The sequence below is a fragment of the Chionomys nivalis genome, chromosome 13 (assembly GCF_950005125.1).
Source record: "Chionomys nivalis chromosome 13, mChiNiv1.1, whole genome shotgun sequence".
Lineage (NCBI taxonomy): Eukaryota > Metazoa > Chordata > Mammalia > Rodentia > Cricetidae > Chionomys > Chionomys nivalis.
Window position 1 is genome coordinate 16278544 of NC_080098.1, and position 17853 is coordinate 16296396.

A 17853-nucleotide genomic window follows, 5' to 3' on the forward strand; every position below is an offset into this window, starting at 1 on the left:
CTTTGGGAACAAACTTGAAGCACAGCACAAAGAAAGTCCCAGTACTAGCAACCAATGAACACAACTAGAGGTCAATTTAGCACCCAACTAAAAGATCACCCTTGTCACAGTGTCACAGTTTCCGGTTTCACATCCCTTCTCTGATCCAGCCAATAAACATTTATTTGGTGTCTAGTATATGTCAAGCTAACTTTCAATGGGGGTTACATCTCCGTATGTCTCAATGTAAAGAAGAAAACCCATTAAATCACATCACTTGTCTTTAAAGCAGCCTCAAAGCATATGAACTTTATCTAGGCAGCACGAGAAAAGAATGCCAGAACCGAACAAATCAAACATCAGGGACCCAACAACATCAAGGTAAAAGAGAAGGTCATCCACAGATAGTAACGTCTCAAAAACTGATCTGACCTCTGTCCACTTAGTGCATACTATTTCAGAGAGGCCATGACGAAATGGCAGAATTCTGGGTTCTAGTGGCTGCATGGCTGTCTAGTTACATACATAACCTTTCATAAGTCACTTAATTTCAGAAGGCAGTGTTTCTAGTTTTGCCAATTGCCCTATTTCATAGGTATGATTATGGCAATTAATCGACAATGTAGTTCATCTTTATATTGGACCAGGCACCAAAAGCAGCTGAAGTCTAGTCTAGGCATCACACATATGCATTAATGTGATCTGTTGGCCAACTAAAAATAACAATTTGTAATACCTTTCTATTTGAGGGGTAATTATAAAATATAGGTACAAAATGTTTGATTCTTTCAGCACAGATATGGAAATGTTTAGATTATTTTAAATCAGGTCATTAATTCATGCATCTTTATTTTTACTTGTTTGTTTTTGTGACAGGGGCTCATGTATCTGGCCTCAAAATCATCTTGTAGCTGAGGATGATCTTGAACTTCTGCTTCTCCTGCCTCTACTTTCTAGTTTATTAGGTGTTGGGGATTGAAGCCAGAACCTTCTATATGCTAGGCAAGTGCTCTATTACCTGAGCCACACCCTGCAGCTGTAATATACTCATTTTTAAATGCTAAGGCCTCATTTTGAAAAGGTCCCACAAGGGCATGATGGTAGACGGACAAAGGAGGCTACAGAAAAACAGCCTAGCGAAGAGAAAGCCTGAGCTCTAATTCTGCTTTGCATTCTGTCTTCAAGGAGACTAGAGCTAAGACAAAGCCCACCAAGCCATGATTTGAAACAAAAGTTTAAATCCCAGTCCTTCTACCTTTAATCAGAACAAATTCAAATTTTCACCCCAGATTTAGTCACTGGAACACATCAAAGGTTTAAGGTATTGACCTACTTTGACAGACACATGGATATAAATAAACTACTTTGATCAAACTTAGGAAAGGGTTTTTTTCCATGACTCTGCCTTCCTCGTTCTTTCATATTTTACAGTATTTTCATCTCGAGCAGAGGCTCTCAACATGTGGTTGTGACCCTTTTGGGGGTGGAATGACCGTTTCACAGGCTAACATATTAGGCATCCCACACATCAGATATTTAGATTACAAGTCCTAACAGTAGCAAAATGGCAGTTATAAAGTAGCGACGGAATAATTTTATGGTTGGGGTCAGCACAGCATGAGGAACTGTACTAAGGGTTGCAGCACTAGCAAGGTCAAGGACCTCTGCTCCAGAGTGTCTTCAGGCAGTGTGAGAAAGAACACGAACCTGGCTTGACTTAGAAGTCACACTAGGATGCATGCTAGACTTAGACCTTTCCATAGCTACGCCAGTGAGTTCCTGACTTAACGGGGCACAATCATGGACAAAAATATACCAGTTAGATAATTAAAGATTTCCCTGGCCAGATATATAACTCACTATAGAAAAATGGGGATGACCCTGAAAAATGGTTTACATTTGTGAGCATCTATTAGCTGCAAATAGAAAAATCTTATTTTTGAAATGAACAGTGCTGATTTTTTTTTCCTTTTCTTTCGGTTCAGGTGCAAAAGATGGAATGTAGGATAGGGCTCTGAACTAGCACGTCTATGGCAGTGTTCACTTGTGGCAGATTCACTTTACCAAATGTTCATTACTTGGAGTTCTTTTACATCAGCTCCATAGTGTTTTCCGACGGCTAATTTGGGTGAAGAGGTAAGTTGATGGCAACTGGGCCCCACTTTGCTTTTCAGTTTCCACGGCCAGAAAGTCCTCTCTGCGGCTGCTCTTAAGGTGTGTCTAGCAATTAAAGCTGAGAGACCTGGAGACAGCTCCCCTACCAGCTGTTACCGCAGAAGTGCTGCTCTGCAGAAGTCAAGGTAGCTTGGTAACCACTGCAGCAGCTGTGCTAGAGGCCATATTGCACAAGGTCTGTCCACGCATCCAAGCCATGCCACCATTCCCATAGCAACACATGTAGACTTCCCTCCTCCTAGGGACGAGGCAGCCAGTAGAAACACTGGGATCATGTCATGGTTTTCCTAGCAAGATCAGTGTCGCACTTACTCCTTTTCATAGTAGTCATTTTTTTCCCCAAAAGGCAACCAATAACCATGTTGGAATACATCCACTCAAAAGTTACAAACCAAGACACCTTCAACTTGAACAACAATCTATGCTTTCAAATTTGCTATTATTCAAGTGACTGCAGGGGCTAATAAAATTCCAATCATCACAGTAATGACTTCTGTCCTCGTTTAATAGCCTAAGTGAAATCCAGACCGAGATCAAGTCCTTACAGACTGATCTCAGAACTGATTTGCTGTTTCTCCTCCATGAGCCAGCACGCACTTCCTCATTGTGGAACAAAAGAGGAAAACTTTCCAGGGGAAGGCTTTGGTTTAATCAACGAAACCCTCATTGCTTTATTTCTCAGAAGCAGTGTAAATAAACACATAAGGAGATAGCATTATAAAACACCTATGAGGTAAACTTTAGGAGAACGCTTGCTTTAGGCTGGGGAAATAAACATTAGCATCAAGACTTGTAAACAGAGATGGCTCGTGGCAAGATCAAGCAAAATATTTTGGTATTACATTCACTTTTTCCTCTTTGTGTATTCGGAGATCCTTTTATTTGTGTTTAAATTGACCTCCCACCACGGAAACAAGTTGCTTAGATTATAAAACAACATTAAAGATTATTACTAATATCACATTTCCCTTTAATTATGCCTGCGTTAAGCCAGCTGAACACTCCAGTGAACCAGGTGTGAGCTTCGGGGGATACATTCGCAGGCAGACCCTCAGGGACACAGCGCTTTTTCCCCCAAATTAGATATTTTTACCTTTGCTTTTTCCAACTGTGCCTGGGCCTGCCGCTCAGCTTCTCTACGTACTGCCTCCCGGTCCTCTTCCAAAGACACATCTGAATCGGATGGACGGCTGGTGTAGGAGTCTGCCGAACCCTGAAGAGGAGAAGGGATATTTTTAAAATAGATCCAGCATGTGATGGGCACCCTGGAGAAGCCTTGCGTGTGTGTTGGTTTGCTTCCTGGATGTGCTGAAAATTCCTGAAAAGAGGAGCAAATGATGCGTTTTGCTGCATCCCACCTAGAAAACCCCACTTGACTCTGTAGATTCTTCACTTAGGTAGTTATGCGTACCAACACACCCTTCCTTCCCAGGCTCATTTACCAGAAACGAGCTCTTCTTTAAGCCTCTACTTGTTCCTTTATCATTAAATCGACTCCGTGGTGCAGTGCAGATCTGAAGGACACTGAGGTGTTTCAAGGATAACTCAAAGAACTGCCTGAGGGCTGAAGCAAGTGTTTACATCCAGAGAGACCCACAAAATGCACCCAAGGCAATCTGACGAGTTACAAACTTGAACCCTCCACGATCTCACGGCTGTGGTACAACTTCCATTATTATCTTAAGGATGCTTTCAGCATTCGGCTTCACCTGCTACCTTCTCCGACTCGATGGTAAGACTCTCCAGCCTGCTTCCCTCCCACTTTCAGAAACATACTCAAAAATACCTGCACGCAGATATTTAGCGCGAGCTGGCTGCAGAAAACACCTGCTCGAGAGATTTCCTCTGGTAATAAATCACAACGCAGGCAAGGGAGCTCAGAAAAATGACAGGAATCTCCCGAGCTCCCTCTCATGCAATCATGAGCGTATTAACTAAATCAAACCACCCTCTCCACAGGCACTTGCTGCAACAACAGAAAAGCAAAGAAAACAGTGTCTCCCCCGAACAAAAAGCCTTCTCGCTTACACAGATGTCCGAATTCTTCAGCCTTCCTCCCTTGGCTCTTTTCAGAAGCCTGATCCAGGTGGCCTTCATGAGCCGGATAGAGCTTTTAGCGTCCGCAGCTGTAGCCCCGGGCACAGATCCTCAGCGCGCGCTGAGCCCTGGAGAATCCTAGCACCTTTGCTATCCATGCCCTAGGAAGCCCCTCTTCTCAGTCCCCTTCTCCCACTGGGGCTCTCACTCCCAGCCCCAGTTGACTCCTGTCGGAGGAAAATCTTCTTATTTTCCCATCTCAAGGAGGAAAACACACACACACACACACACACACACACACACACACAATCTAATGATTTCTATTGCTTTCAAAATAAAGACAGGTCCAAGTGCAGAGACTAGCTTCAACTTGTTTAAACTTAATGCATTAGGTTACTCTAAATATTCTCTTCCCTGCATTTGGCTCGTTAAAGGACATTAGTTTCAAGAGGACATTTAGAAAGAAAAAAAAAGTAACCAGGCAAACAAACCCCCCAAACTATGCCCTGGTATTTCCAAGTGTAAAGTTCAAACCTTATCTTTAGAGATCTGGAGAGGGGTGGGTGGGGGAGGGAGGATACACTCCCTGCACTGGGCATGCTCCACATGAAGATTCTTTGCAGATGCTGGCTTCACACTGTCGGTTTATGTCAAACTGACATTTTCCATCGGAAGTGTAAACAGCTGGGAGGGTCTCTCAGCTCCTACCGTAACAGGCACGGGGCGTGTTCATCAGCTTTCTGTTCCAGATGAAGCCATGTTTCAAAGACAAAACTTATCGTCTTTCCATTGAATAGTCATTTCCCATTCCCTGCCACAGACGGGATTTGCCATGGCATAAGTAATAATTCATATAATCATAATAAACATGACGCACAATATTAAACAGCCAAAATAAAATATTGTAATATATCCTATCTAAAACTAATCTTAAAAACAAGATGCAAGACAGATCTGTGGCCATTTAATTAGGGCACATAGTAATCACAGCTTAATAAAGCAAAAGAGTTGATGGAGCTCAAAATGACTGGCCTGCTTCTCCCACTGAGAACCCACCACCCGAATAAGTGTGGGAATTGTTGTAGTGCTGCAGATAAGGACCTTTCAAAGCTTTGCTGGTTTACTAGCCAGTGTTAACATTCACAAGATACACTGAATCCAAACTCTTCTTGTGGATAAGGGGACTAGGACTTAGAGGAAAGATGAGGGTCATCTACGTCCTGGGTGAGTGGGGTTACATCTTTAATGTTTCCTTCTGAAGAAATGCATGCTGCCAAGTTTCATAAAATTTGAGAACAAACTACATCTATTTGAGTATGGCAGGGGATTGCTGTGTAAAGTCTCATACAAATAAAAGAAATGTGTTATTCAGAAAATCTTAGCTGGGCAAAGAGGCATACACCTCTAGTGTCATCATGCAGGAAGCACAGACAAGAGGATCACGAGTTTTACCGGACTGGGTTACATAATGAGATGCTGGCTCAAAATAAATAAATTAACTAATTAAAATAATAATAATGACCTCTTTACCTCTCTTCCCTTCCTTTGGACAGTCAGCTAATACTAATTTACAGGAGCCAAAGGCTAGGAAATACATAAAGCAGGGACTACATCATAATAGAAACTGACTGAATCTGAACTCAATATTATGACATAAGGTAATGGCTTATTTATATTGTTATGAAGTTAATGTAAAGTGTCAGGGACTTAAAAATTCCTTGCAATTTTTTTTTTGTTCAAGCAAAATATAAAAAGAACAAATTAATCCCCAACACAGGAAGGTTTCTAGTCTTCCAAAACTTCTCACAGCTGTAGCATCCAACTGGGCAATAATCAAGAGGCACAGTTAGATTCCGCAGGGGCCTTGGGTCCCCATTGCTACCAGTGTGGGCATCTAAAATCAAACAGCTAAGGCTCATTTCACATCCCGGTGCTGATAGAAAGACTCTGTCCTTGGTGTAATCGTTCTGTCTATCCAGAACGCCAGTCTCACGGAACTCTTGTCTATCCCTCAACCCTTATATTCTTTCTGCTTGCTCTTCTTCTCCATTGTTCCCTGGACCTTAGAAACAGTGACATAGAAGCTTCACAAAACCTCCATTTCAGACCCAGGACTCCAAAGTCACTCAGCCTCTGTACTTTGATCAGTTTTGAGTCTCTATGCTAATCACCACCAACTGCAAATGAACTAACTCGCTGTTGTTCTGGGGACCTGGACAAGAACGCCATAAGGCTCGAGTCAACACCATTTCACCATGCATGCTGGAGAGTTCATGAGGTTCTGCACCCCACTGAGAGATTAGGAGAAGGTAATGCTCACTAAGGGAGAGGGGTGTCATTTTCTTCAGCAGTCAGCCGGCTACCTATATGTTACCCATGTTCCACTACATAATTCTTCCTGGCTCATGCTCAGGAAAGCAGCTAAAGTTAAACTCAGTGGAAAACACACACACACACACACACACGAGAAGGGGGAGAAAAGTAGGAGGGAGCTGTGATAGGAAAAAGTCATCAATGGGAGTGATAGGGAATTAGAGAGGGTAAAAGGGTGTGCCTGGGGGGGGCTGTCAAAAGTTAATCATATATACACATGAAACTCTTCTGCATCAACAATAAAACTAATATATTTATCACTCTATAAAAAGAACTCATTATTATTATTTTTTTAATATGGGGTGGTCAGATGACTCAGTGGTTAATAGCACTAACTTTTTATTCAGAGAACCCTAGTTCAAATCCTAGCACCCGCACGACTGTTCATGACCATCTGAAACTCCAGTCCCAGGGGATCTGCTGCCCTATTTTAGCATCCTTGGGCACCAGGCATGCACATGGTACACAGAAATATATGCAAAAAACCACCTATAAACGTTAAATAAATAAATCAAAAAATATTTTAAAAGACAGAGTTTCTGTCATTAAAACCCTGATGTCATAGGGAGAATTCAGGAGACATGGAATCATGGTTACTTCGCTCTGTTTTAAGCAAAGTAGAGTCTATTCCTAGCAACTAGCTGTAACTTTTGTACAGACTAATAATTTTATTTGTATTTCCAAGTTTAAAGAGCTCAGTAGTCTTTAAAAATCACTTTATTGATGTTTGTCAAAAATCTTTTGAATATTTTAAGCAATTTATTAACCTCCGACTACCTTCCAAAATGAGACTGTGATCTCCTCTTCACAAGAGCTCACTCTATGTCTACGAGTATATATTCACGAAAGAGTTGTCAGAGCAGACACATGTACCTATAGTAGAATGAGAAATGTAGCAGGAGCTGCAGGCCGTTTCCCTGCCGCCTCAGCTCCCAGCCGCCTGGCTAGCTTATGCCCCGAAAAAATTACACGGAAACTGTATTCTTTTAAACACTGCTTGGCTCGTTAGTTTTAACCGCTTATTGGCTAGCTCTTACATTTTGATCTAACGCATTTCTAATAATCTGTGTAGCACCACGAGCTGGCTTACCAGGAAAGATCTTAACCTGCGTCTGTCTGGAGTGGGAGAATCATGGCGACTGCCTAACTTGGCTTCTTTCTCCCAGCATTCTGTTCTGTCTACTCCGTCCACCTAAGGGTTGGCCTATCAAATGGGCCTAGGCAGTTTCTTTATTAATTAACCAATGAAAGCAACAGATTAGAAAGAAATCACTCCCACATCAGAGAAATGTGGCCATGTCCTTAAATTCTCCAATCCCCGAACAGCCACTGTTGAATAGTACAATGTTTAGTGTCCAGAGTTGCTGCATTTTTGAAAGTCACACTTCTAATGGGAGCATTGCACCTAACTTCCTTCCTTCTGGGAGTAGGGAATTACGCAGAGAAAGGTGATCTATCCAATTAAGCTTTTGCCTTTGGTACCATATGGACTTTCTGGGTCATCGTGCTGAGAGTAGTCTTGAGTGGAGAACATCTGGCATTCATTTCCATAACTATGGGACAGGTTCATTATAAAATGTATCTGTGATGAGCTGATTGCTTGTAGCATTTGTCCTTGTGGATACAGCACACTTTCAGGGATACATATTCCTCTTCGACCTCTTCATATTCGCATTGCTGATTGTACAGCTACAAAGGGCAAGTTGAGCCTAATGTCTACCCATAGGTCATCCCAAGAGCACCTATTTATCCCAAGAAATCTCACTGTGCATCTTTGTTTCCTACTTACAGGAAAACTGAGCTAATTCTGAAAGAATTTATCTGTTTTCAATTTCTCTTTCTACTTTTATGTCAAATGTGCCCATCACAAACACTATCCTTTTTCTTCAATGGTTTTCTTACATGTAAACTTTGTTTTCTTGAAGCTGTCCTGTTTTACAATCTTAAATATCCCCTACATCAGCCTTCTTGTGTTTTCTTCTTTAAAGTCAAAAGGGTAAGAAGTCTAAGCCTACTTGAGACTGGCAATCTGAATTGCAAGTGGCTCCATCTATTTCTGTAGGAATCTTCCTATGAAAGCAAAAGCAATGCTTTTGAACAAAATCAACTTAACCTCTCGGTTTTCTAGAGTCACCTGGATCCTTCACCTGGACACCGCAAACCTCCTCCTCTACATAAGACTACACCAACTCAACATTAAGATTGACTCCAATTGTTTCCCTGCTTGACCCATCATGGGACCATAGTGCCATCTCATCACCTTACTGGTCAGGAGGGAAACAGACAGGAACCACTGAGGAAGGAGGTTAGTTTGTACCATTTGTTACTAGGGGAGGGAATTCTTTCACTTCTCATATTGTCTTCGTCACTATCTCTTTCTGTAGTTTAGAATTGCTTTTGTTTTTTTTGGTTCAAGAAGTGATGTAGTTTGTTGTTTTGTTTTTAAAGTAATGTTATTGGCAGCTCCCTCATTCTTGGATTTCTTCACAGATACAACCATGAACTATTTATCAACAATGACAGATCTTGACTCTAAACATCCAGAATGACAGATGTTGAGATGAGGCATATTTTCTTAACTACTGCATACTTTAGTTGCAAATGCCACATAACACAACTCAAAATCGTGTGATAAACATCTCAAACATGATTGGTTATTGCTTGGCTCAATGCCAAAACAGTAACAGAAATGGCAATAAGGGATTCTTGCAGGGTCAACTCTGGGTGATCCTTTTATGATTATATAAAAGTCAATATGCTAGTTTCAATTTTATTAAGGGATCATGAAAATTTATAAACATTGTAGCACAATAGCATGCACTGATGAAGAGCTCAAATTTTAAAGTTAAAAATCTCACAAAGCACCAAACCGTGTGCCCTTACCGAACGCATATGACTTTGAGACTATTGTTGTACCCACCAAAGATGGGAGATGTAGCTTTGGAAAAGATGCAAGTGCCCTGCTAATATTACACTTGACTGTGAAGGAGGCTGGTTTTTTTTGTTTTTGTTTTTTTTTAGATTAGAAGAAAAATACCTGCCATGGAAGAGCAACAAGAAGGCTAAGATGATAGGATCATGACGGAGGTGTGGTATATAGGTAGGGCAATGACAATCTTAGATGATACAAAGTCAAAACCTAAGCGACACAAGGAACTAATTCAAACTGGGATGTATTGAGAGAAAAGACAGACGTCACAGCACATGCTAAGGCTGAGGACAGGATGTACTTGGGTCTTCGCTGCCATTACTGTTTTCTGGTGATGTGATGAAACTGACCAAGAACAACACTGGAAAGGGAAAGGTTTGTCTCAGCTCACATGTCTGCTCATGGTCATCACTGAAGGAGGTCAGGGCAGGGGAACATGAGCAGAAACCGAAGTCGAAACCATAGAAGAAGTTTGCTTACTGGCTTGCTCCTAGTCTCACATTCCAGGTACCTTACTGTTTTAATTAATCTGGCCCACCTATGTACATTAGGGACTGTCCACAGTCACCTGTATATGTTAGGGACTGTCCACAGTCACCTGTGTAGGGAAGGGACTGTCTACAGTCACCTGTGTAGGAAAGTGACTATCTCCAGGCACATATATAGGAAAAGAATTATCTACAGTAGACTTGAGCATGGGAATCAAGAAAATACCTCACAGTCATTCACAGACCAATCTGATGAAGGTAATCCCTCACTTGAGGTCTTCTCTTTCCAAGTGTGTCAAGTTCACAACCAAGATTAGCCACTATAATTGCAAAGAAGTCTGTGTAGTTGACATGCTACATTTTCAGGAGGATTCATTTATATTCTTTTCCTCTGGCTCATGTAGATTCATATTTAAAAATACATGAAATATGTTGAGACTCTTACATACATGTTCTCATCCTGCTGAATTTACATACTTATTCTTAGAGGAGGGCCATGTATATTGCTATCAGCACGATCCCCATTAGTAGAAACATCTCTTCTAAGACTTTTACAGGGCTCTTAAGTTTCTTCTTTTTAAATTCTTCACTGCCTCTTGAAAGCTAAGCTGTGTGTTTTTTAGATTGTTCTGGGTTATGTGAGTAGGGCGGTCTACCTGTGAAAGTTAGGCTTGGTATGTGATTGACAGCGAGATTGCTGATTTATGCGTGTTGATAATAGCACCAGGCACTATACTAACAAGTCTTGACCAAATAAATCTCTAATCATCTTTATTTTTACTGAGGCACCACAAAGTTAAATGAGGTCATCCGAAGTTACGCAGCTCACAATCGAGTGGCAAAATGAATCCATGTCCCATCATGGGCTGGTATACAAACGTAAGGCAGAATGAACCTCTGTATTACACTGATGTTAAAGGCAGGCTTTTCTGTTTCCCCACCGTAGGTGCTGCAATTTCTAACAGTCGCGAGGCACCTTAATGACTTCTAAATTAGTAATGTCATCTTTGATAAGTTTGGTGTGTGTGTGTGTGTGTATGTGTGTGTGTGTGCCCCACTTAGCACCTTCACTGTTTTCCAAATTTCACCTTGCCAAGAGGCATAACGAACAAACAACGAGGATTCAATCAAACAGATAATTTCACATTTATTCATGCAATGCTATTTTGCAGATTTGGCTGTGACTCTGAAATTTTCCTCAGAGTATCTCAAAACGGTGACACTTATTTCGTCCCTTCTCTATGATAAAAAGTAGATGGTAGAACAGGAGAACAATGGGAGTCAAGAAACCCGGTATTAAAATGTTTCTCTCCTCTCTGGAAATGAGTGTAACTTTGGCAAGCTGGCCTTCAGAAGCTTCCGTGGCAGCCAGCCTACACTGAATGGGCAAGAATTCAACATCACCAGAGTAACCTTTCTGTTCAATGGGAAACACTGCACCTCTTAGCATTGAAGCTGAAAATATTACAGATTTTAACGGCAGGCTTCAAGTTCAGAGACGTGAGCTCTGGTGTGTCTGTGAAGGTGTTTCATAGACGATTCATTGAGGAGTAAGATGGACCCAGCCTAGAGGCAGCAATCTAATGGACTGGGGTTCTGATGGAACCATGGAAGGAAAAGAAGAAGGTAAGCTAACCTCTCTCTCTGCTGCCTGGTCCAACAAAGCACACTGCAAACTCCTACCTCCATGAGCAGAGTCCCAAGACACCACCCCTTCCCTGCCAGGATAGATTGTATCTCCTCAAACCAGAGCCAAAATAAATCCTTTCCCCTAAAGCTGTTTACACTCAGGTCCTTGTTCACACCAATGAGAAAGTAACTAAGACACACGGACACTATTGTTGCCACTGTTCACACATGACCGCATCTCTCTCTTCCTTTCACTCTATTTGCTTGGCCAACTTCAGTCTGTTTTATTCTTCTTTGTAGAAAAAATTACTCCAGAAATACTGCACACGTAGAATCCAGTTCTACTTCTTTCTTAACTCTGCTTATGCCCTCACTCCACTAATACTCTGCATTACCTACTCACCCGCTACACCTTCTAAGTTTTGCTTTCTAGTATCTCTTCCGCCACCCCACCTCTCTATGCTCACTCTTCCTAGGACTGCTCCTCATCAAGACATACATATCTTTTAGTCCCATTTTTTCAGGTTCATTGACGCAGACACCAGGAACTTTCTTCTCCCATTCTTCAATATAGAAACATCATTGCCTCCTTTTAATTTTTGCTCAAAAATTTTAATTATGTTTTCTGAAAACATATCATTTATAAAACTATGACCTGCCCCGATTGTCAATGATTCCAATCTCATTTGTCTTGTTTTACTTATAGAAACAATGTTTCTACCTTCTTAGACATGATTTAACTTAACTGTTTTTACTAAGTCTACAAGGTTTTTGTTTTCCTTCAGTTTCATTGGCTCATATGTCAGAAGTGTCTCAAACAATGGGAGGCATGCTCTATAAATATTTATTGAATGAATAAATGGAGAGAGAGAGAGAGAGAGAGAGAGAGAGAGAGAGAGAGAGAGAGAGAGAGAGATTCTCCCTCACATCTTAAAATTTCTTTAGTGGCAACATTTCTTTTTTTTTTTAAATTTATTTATTATGTACACAGTATTTTGCCTACATATATCCTATAGGCCAGTAGAGGGCATCAGATCTCATTACAGATGGTTGTGAGCCATCATGTGGTTGCTGGGAATTGAACTCAGGACCTCTGGAAGAGCAGTCCAGTGCTCTTAACTTCTGAGCTACCTCTCCAGCCCTAGTGGCAACATTTCTAAACCTTTTAAAACATTATTAAATATGCCCATGTTTCTTTCTTCATAACCAGTCACCAACAGAAACCTGACTGCCCGCGATACATATTTATGAAGAGTAAAATACTGAAACAAAGATCCCAACAGGCATTTATCCTCCTGCTTTATCATAAGCCTCAGTAAATACCAACTCCATTAACTTTCTGCAAATGTTGACCACAGGTCAGTTGATGGAAAAACCACATTGCATAACAAGCTAGCCACTCCGAGTGAGAAAAAAGCTATTATAGTTAAAATTTTTATCTCACCCTCCTTCCACGCAGTCAGACATTTCATATTTTGACACTATCACTGAAGTTTATTAGTGTGTAAGACTTTTTAAATTTCACTTCCTCCTTTTAGGAACGAAAGGCTCCAACCCTAAATCTAACAATGACTCATCGCATACCCAAAGGCAGCTCATGTAAACCGCCTTCCCCCACCTCAGGCTAACTTACCCCTGTCTGATGAGCACACTGAACTGGGTTGGCTAGAAAGACCATGCTGGAATATTTTCTTATAGCTGACTCAAAACACACTGAAACTATTACGCTACTGAGTATTTGCTGACTGTCGTCCCAAGGCACTGCCCCTTCCATTCCTATTGAGCCGGATCTTTTTTTTTTTTTTTTGGTTTTTGGAGACAGGGTTTCTCTGTAGCTTTGGTGCCTGTCCTGGAACTAGCTCTTGTAGACCAGGCTGGCCTCGAACTCACAGAGATCCGCCTGCCTCTGCCTCCCGAGTGCTGGGATTAAAGGCGTGCGCCACCACCGCCCGGCTTGAGCCGGATCTTAAATTCACAGTAGAACATGTACCTACCCATAGAACACCCAGGAAAACAGTGCTTAAAAGCTCAAACCAGATCTGAGAGTGATGATGCACTCACAAGGCAGGAGGGTGATTGTCGCGGCCCCCCCCCTCGTCCAGCAAGGATGACGCGACCACCGGAGCTCTTCTCACTGCAGTTTTATTTCAGGACCTTTTGACAATTGTAAAATCTCTCTCCCTCTCTCTCCCTGGGCAAACCTCTCCCAGCCCTTAAGTAGGCATGGGCAACCAACCCCGGATTGCCAGGTGGGCACTGCCCATAGGTCCATGCATATGCAAGCAGCTGACAATCATTGCGTGATAATAGCATAAGTCAGGCTTTAGCCATAGGAGTTGATTATCACAGAGAGCACTCGCTTTCGGAATTGCGGAGGGCGGGAGCCAGCACCATCATGTGCGACTCCACGCAGCTCTCTACATTGCCATCAGGTGTGGCTTCACGCAGCTCGCTACAGGTGATGAGTTTAAGGCCATCCTAATTTATAGCCTGGACCTGGAACTCAAAACAACAATAAAAATAAAACATCAAAACATCTAATAACCTAAACTGCAAGGCATGAATGTAGAGTTGGTACTATTTAGGGAGATGCAGGACATCTTAGGAGAGGACCAAGGGGAGATAGAGGGCATCAGAGTCATGAAGATGACCCAGAACATTACAGACATGCATGACCCAGTACACTATGCACATGCACGGCCCAGTACATTATATGCATGCATGAAAATGTCATGAAAACATCATTTTATATAACTAGTAAATACAAATGATAAGAATAAAACATCAACCCTGTACAAGGAGTAAATAGCTCTTCAAGTAATTTTGAATGTGTAATATAACCATAATTTACATACATGTATATATACACATATTCATACATTGATATTGTGGTGAACCCCGGTCCTCGAGCATACTAAATATGTGTTGTGTCACTGAACCAAACCCCCAGTCCCTATGAGTGCCCTTCACTGAACACATACAACACCCTCTATTAGTTAATATCTAACAGTCATGTAAAGGGACGGTACATGAACATGCGAGGCTTTCTCTTTAGCTGCGAATCGGTCAAACACAGAAATCTTTACTCTTGCCTTCCAAGATGAGCTTTCCCACAGATACGAGGTGCAGCCACCATATGCTCCCTGCACACTGCTGTGAAAGGAGATGGCTCTGGTCCTAGAGTTCACCTCATCTAACATTTCCTTGGCACAAACTCGAGGCATATTAACTGGTGGGAAAGCCAGTAAGAGATGAAAAGGCATAAATAGACGAATGATCTGAATAGAGAATTCATCAAAGAAACCGACAACCCCAGGTACCTGGAGAAAGTATGCCATCTTGCTACCTTAAACAAAATACCATTTTCCTTAGTGACACTCTTTATAAGGAACCGATTCACAGTAAAGAAAGGATGCGGTAAACACTGATATCATACACCTTGCCAACAGCTTGACTAGATCAATGTTTGTGAAGTTCCATTCCCTTGTCTCAAGATCTGTATCAATAGTTATTCTTGTGAGCACCCATTTAATAACACTCATAAGTTATGGTTTACCATAACTTAGGTTATTAGAAACCCTCAAAAACAATGACAAAGTCTCAAAAGGATTATGTAGAGGCAAATATTTATGAGGATACTGATAGAAAAGACTGAAACATTGACAATGTCTACTTGTAAGTACATTTACTTTTTGTGTGGGTAAAAATACTAAAATTATGATAAAATAAGTGATTCATATTTAAAAATTATAATATTAGTGATTCTATGAATGGGAATGAAAAGCTCTTCTGACTGCTATTAAGTCTAAATAAACACTGATTTCCTCCCCACTATTAGGTAATAAAGCCAGGGCCTCGTACATGCTAGGCAAATGTTCTACCACTGAGCTACATTCCAACCCTTTTATGTAATATTTTACTTGCCACTGGGTCTCTCTAGGTTACCCTCATGACCCTTGAACTCACTTTGAATTTCAAGCCAGCCTTGAAGTCAGTCTATGGTACCACCTGGCCTTAAACTTGAGGATCCTCATACATTAGCTAAGAAGCTGAGGTTACCAGCCTTCACTGTCATGCCAACTTCAATTTTGAACATATCTTTGATGTAGCAAAGATAGTTTGTACATACGTATGCACGCATGCATGCACACGCACACACACATGCACGCACATTTCTCTAAATGGTTGTTTTAACCTTTATATTGTTTTTCATTTAATGAAGAAACCTAATGAGCAAGTCTCCTTAAAGACTTTTCCATTCACTGTGAGTACAGACTAACGAAGTAAAAGTTGATGTGCGAGTTAAGTCAGGTAGGGAATTAGAGTTGAAAAAAAAAGGACTTACACATAAAACAAAATAACACTCTAAAATAATTTAGATTTCCCTTTAAAATAAAAAACGAATTATTTGCGTTTCCATTGCAAGCAGCAGGCCTTTCTTACATGAGCGATTAGGTGATTTGTCGGTACTGGGTGAGGTACTTCAGCGGGCAGGATGACTCAGTGATTTCTTAGAACATTATTAGTACACTGCTCTAAAATTCTGACCTTCCAGAAAGATAGGACTTCGGTTCTGAGATTTTAATATTGAAAAGAGGTTACCTGATCAGGGAATTGGTTAGAAAAACACTACCAGTGTGGCGTGCTCAGTAATAAAGCACAGCAGGCACCCTAGTGACCGACCTACTGGAGTTAATTCAGCCTCTAAGCAGCTTAGCTACCTTGGGGAACTGACTCAAGGAAAGACAATCTGGGCCACGTGAAGCTGGGTACACTAAAAGGCTGCAAAGTCAAGCTTAGTCAGCTAGAAATGGGCCACAGGTATGTAATATTCATGATGTAAGATCCAAGGTATATGAAGCTCTTTCATAAAACACGAAATATGTAGAACTGGGTAAAATAACTCAAGTACTTCTTTTGTCTCACAGAGGAGAAAACAACCACTAAATAGATATTTAATACACAGAAATACCTGAAATCGGGGCTTTGTTTAGTTTTAGTTTTTATTCTTTTTTGTTGTTGTTGTTTGTTTGTTTGTTTTTGTTTTTTTGAGACAAGGCTCTCTGTGTAGCTTTGGAGCCTTTCCCGGAACTTGCTCTATAGACCAGGCTGGCCTCTAACTCACAGAGCTCCACCTGCCTCTGCTTCCTGAGTCCTGGGATTAAAGGGATGCGCTAGCACCACCTGGTTTATTCGGTTATTTAAGGAGCATTTGAAACTAGGTGTGTCAATTTCTCCTTGCCGTGATCGACACTCGGACACAAGTAACACAGGAGAGAAGGGTTTATCCTGGGTCACAGTTCCAGAGTGCCATGTAGCGTGAGGGTCGGGGTACAGGAGGTGCAGAGGGAGGGGCAGTACTGTCCTTTTCATGAAGAATTCAGCTTAACAGTGTTGCTATATAATGTTCAGAGAGGGGCCTGAGATCAGTGGATCCTAGCTATCTGCCTGGTGCCAACAGGAGTTTGGAGTTCTAGGCAAAGCCCCTGATGAATGAGGACCATTAGGAAATTGTATATTTCAGGACCTATTTCTGTCTCTAATTTTCATTAACACAACACTCGCTAATACAGTACTGTTCCTCCGCACACCAAGCTCTGTAATCAATTAAATCATATTAGAATGCGCTGTCTATTATGTAGGAGAGGCAGACCTTCCTGCTTATGGTTGCGGACAACAGAGCCGATGGGTAGTGGTCGGGAGTGTAATTTCCCAGCTGGAGCTACATCTGCAGATTTGCCCTCAGTAATTAGTAGTAAGAACTCCATTGAGCTCACGTCTTTCTACTTTTGGAAAAACAGCTGCTCTTATTCTTCCGACTGGCTCCTGGGGGCATTTTCTAGCAAAGCAGCCCACCATAGAGGGAGGGCGCTACAGTTTTCTTTATGCAGGGGAGGAATGTGCTAATTAGCATAAAATTTGAATTGCATGAAGAAAGTTTACACTTTTTTTTTTATAGTAAGATTCCCAGTTGGTATCTTGTTTCCTCTCCCATTTTTTATTTTGTAGCAATTGCAAATGCGTAAAAATATTGCAATACTTCTTTCTCTAAACCTAACCTTTAAAATACATTTTCCTATTTATTTTAGAAAGCAGTCAGAAATTAGCCTGCTTTCCTGAACTCCTCATTCCCATGCAAAGAAAGCACCTGGGTTTCCCTAGTTAGTTTATAACAATCAATAATTTTAACCAAACGAGTTGTTCATTTCTCTCTCTCTCTCTCTCTCTCTCTCAGAGTATGTG

The 17853-nt window shown here is 41.4% G+C and overlaps 1 protein-coding gene across 13 annotated transcripts in view; it reads right to left on the reverse strand.

Annotated features, from left to right (window-relative positions):
- Positions 1 to 17853, reverse strand: part of Cacnb2 (calcium voltage-gated channel auxiliary subunit beta 2) — a 353794-nt gene that overhangs the window by 97292 nt on the left and 238649 nt on the right. For 10 of the 13 annotated variants that reach the window (XM_057788141.1, XM_057788136.1, XM_057788140.1 and 7 more), the window contains one exon: positions 3248 to 3367. In XM_057788141.1, the coding sequence (XP_057644124.1) occupies positions 3248 to 3367 (120 nt within the window). Of the gene's footprint in view, positions 1 to 3247; positions 3368 to 4182; positions 4420 to 17853 lie in introns of those variants that run through there. The other 3 variants (XM_057788147.1, XM_057788143.1, XM_057788142.1) reach the window with 1 other exon arrangement.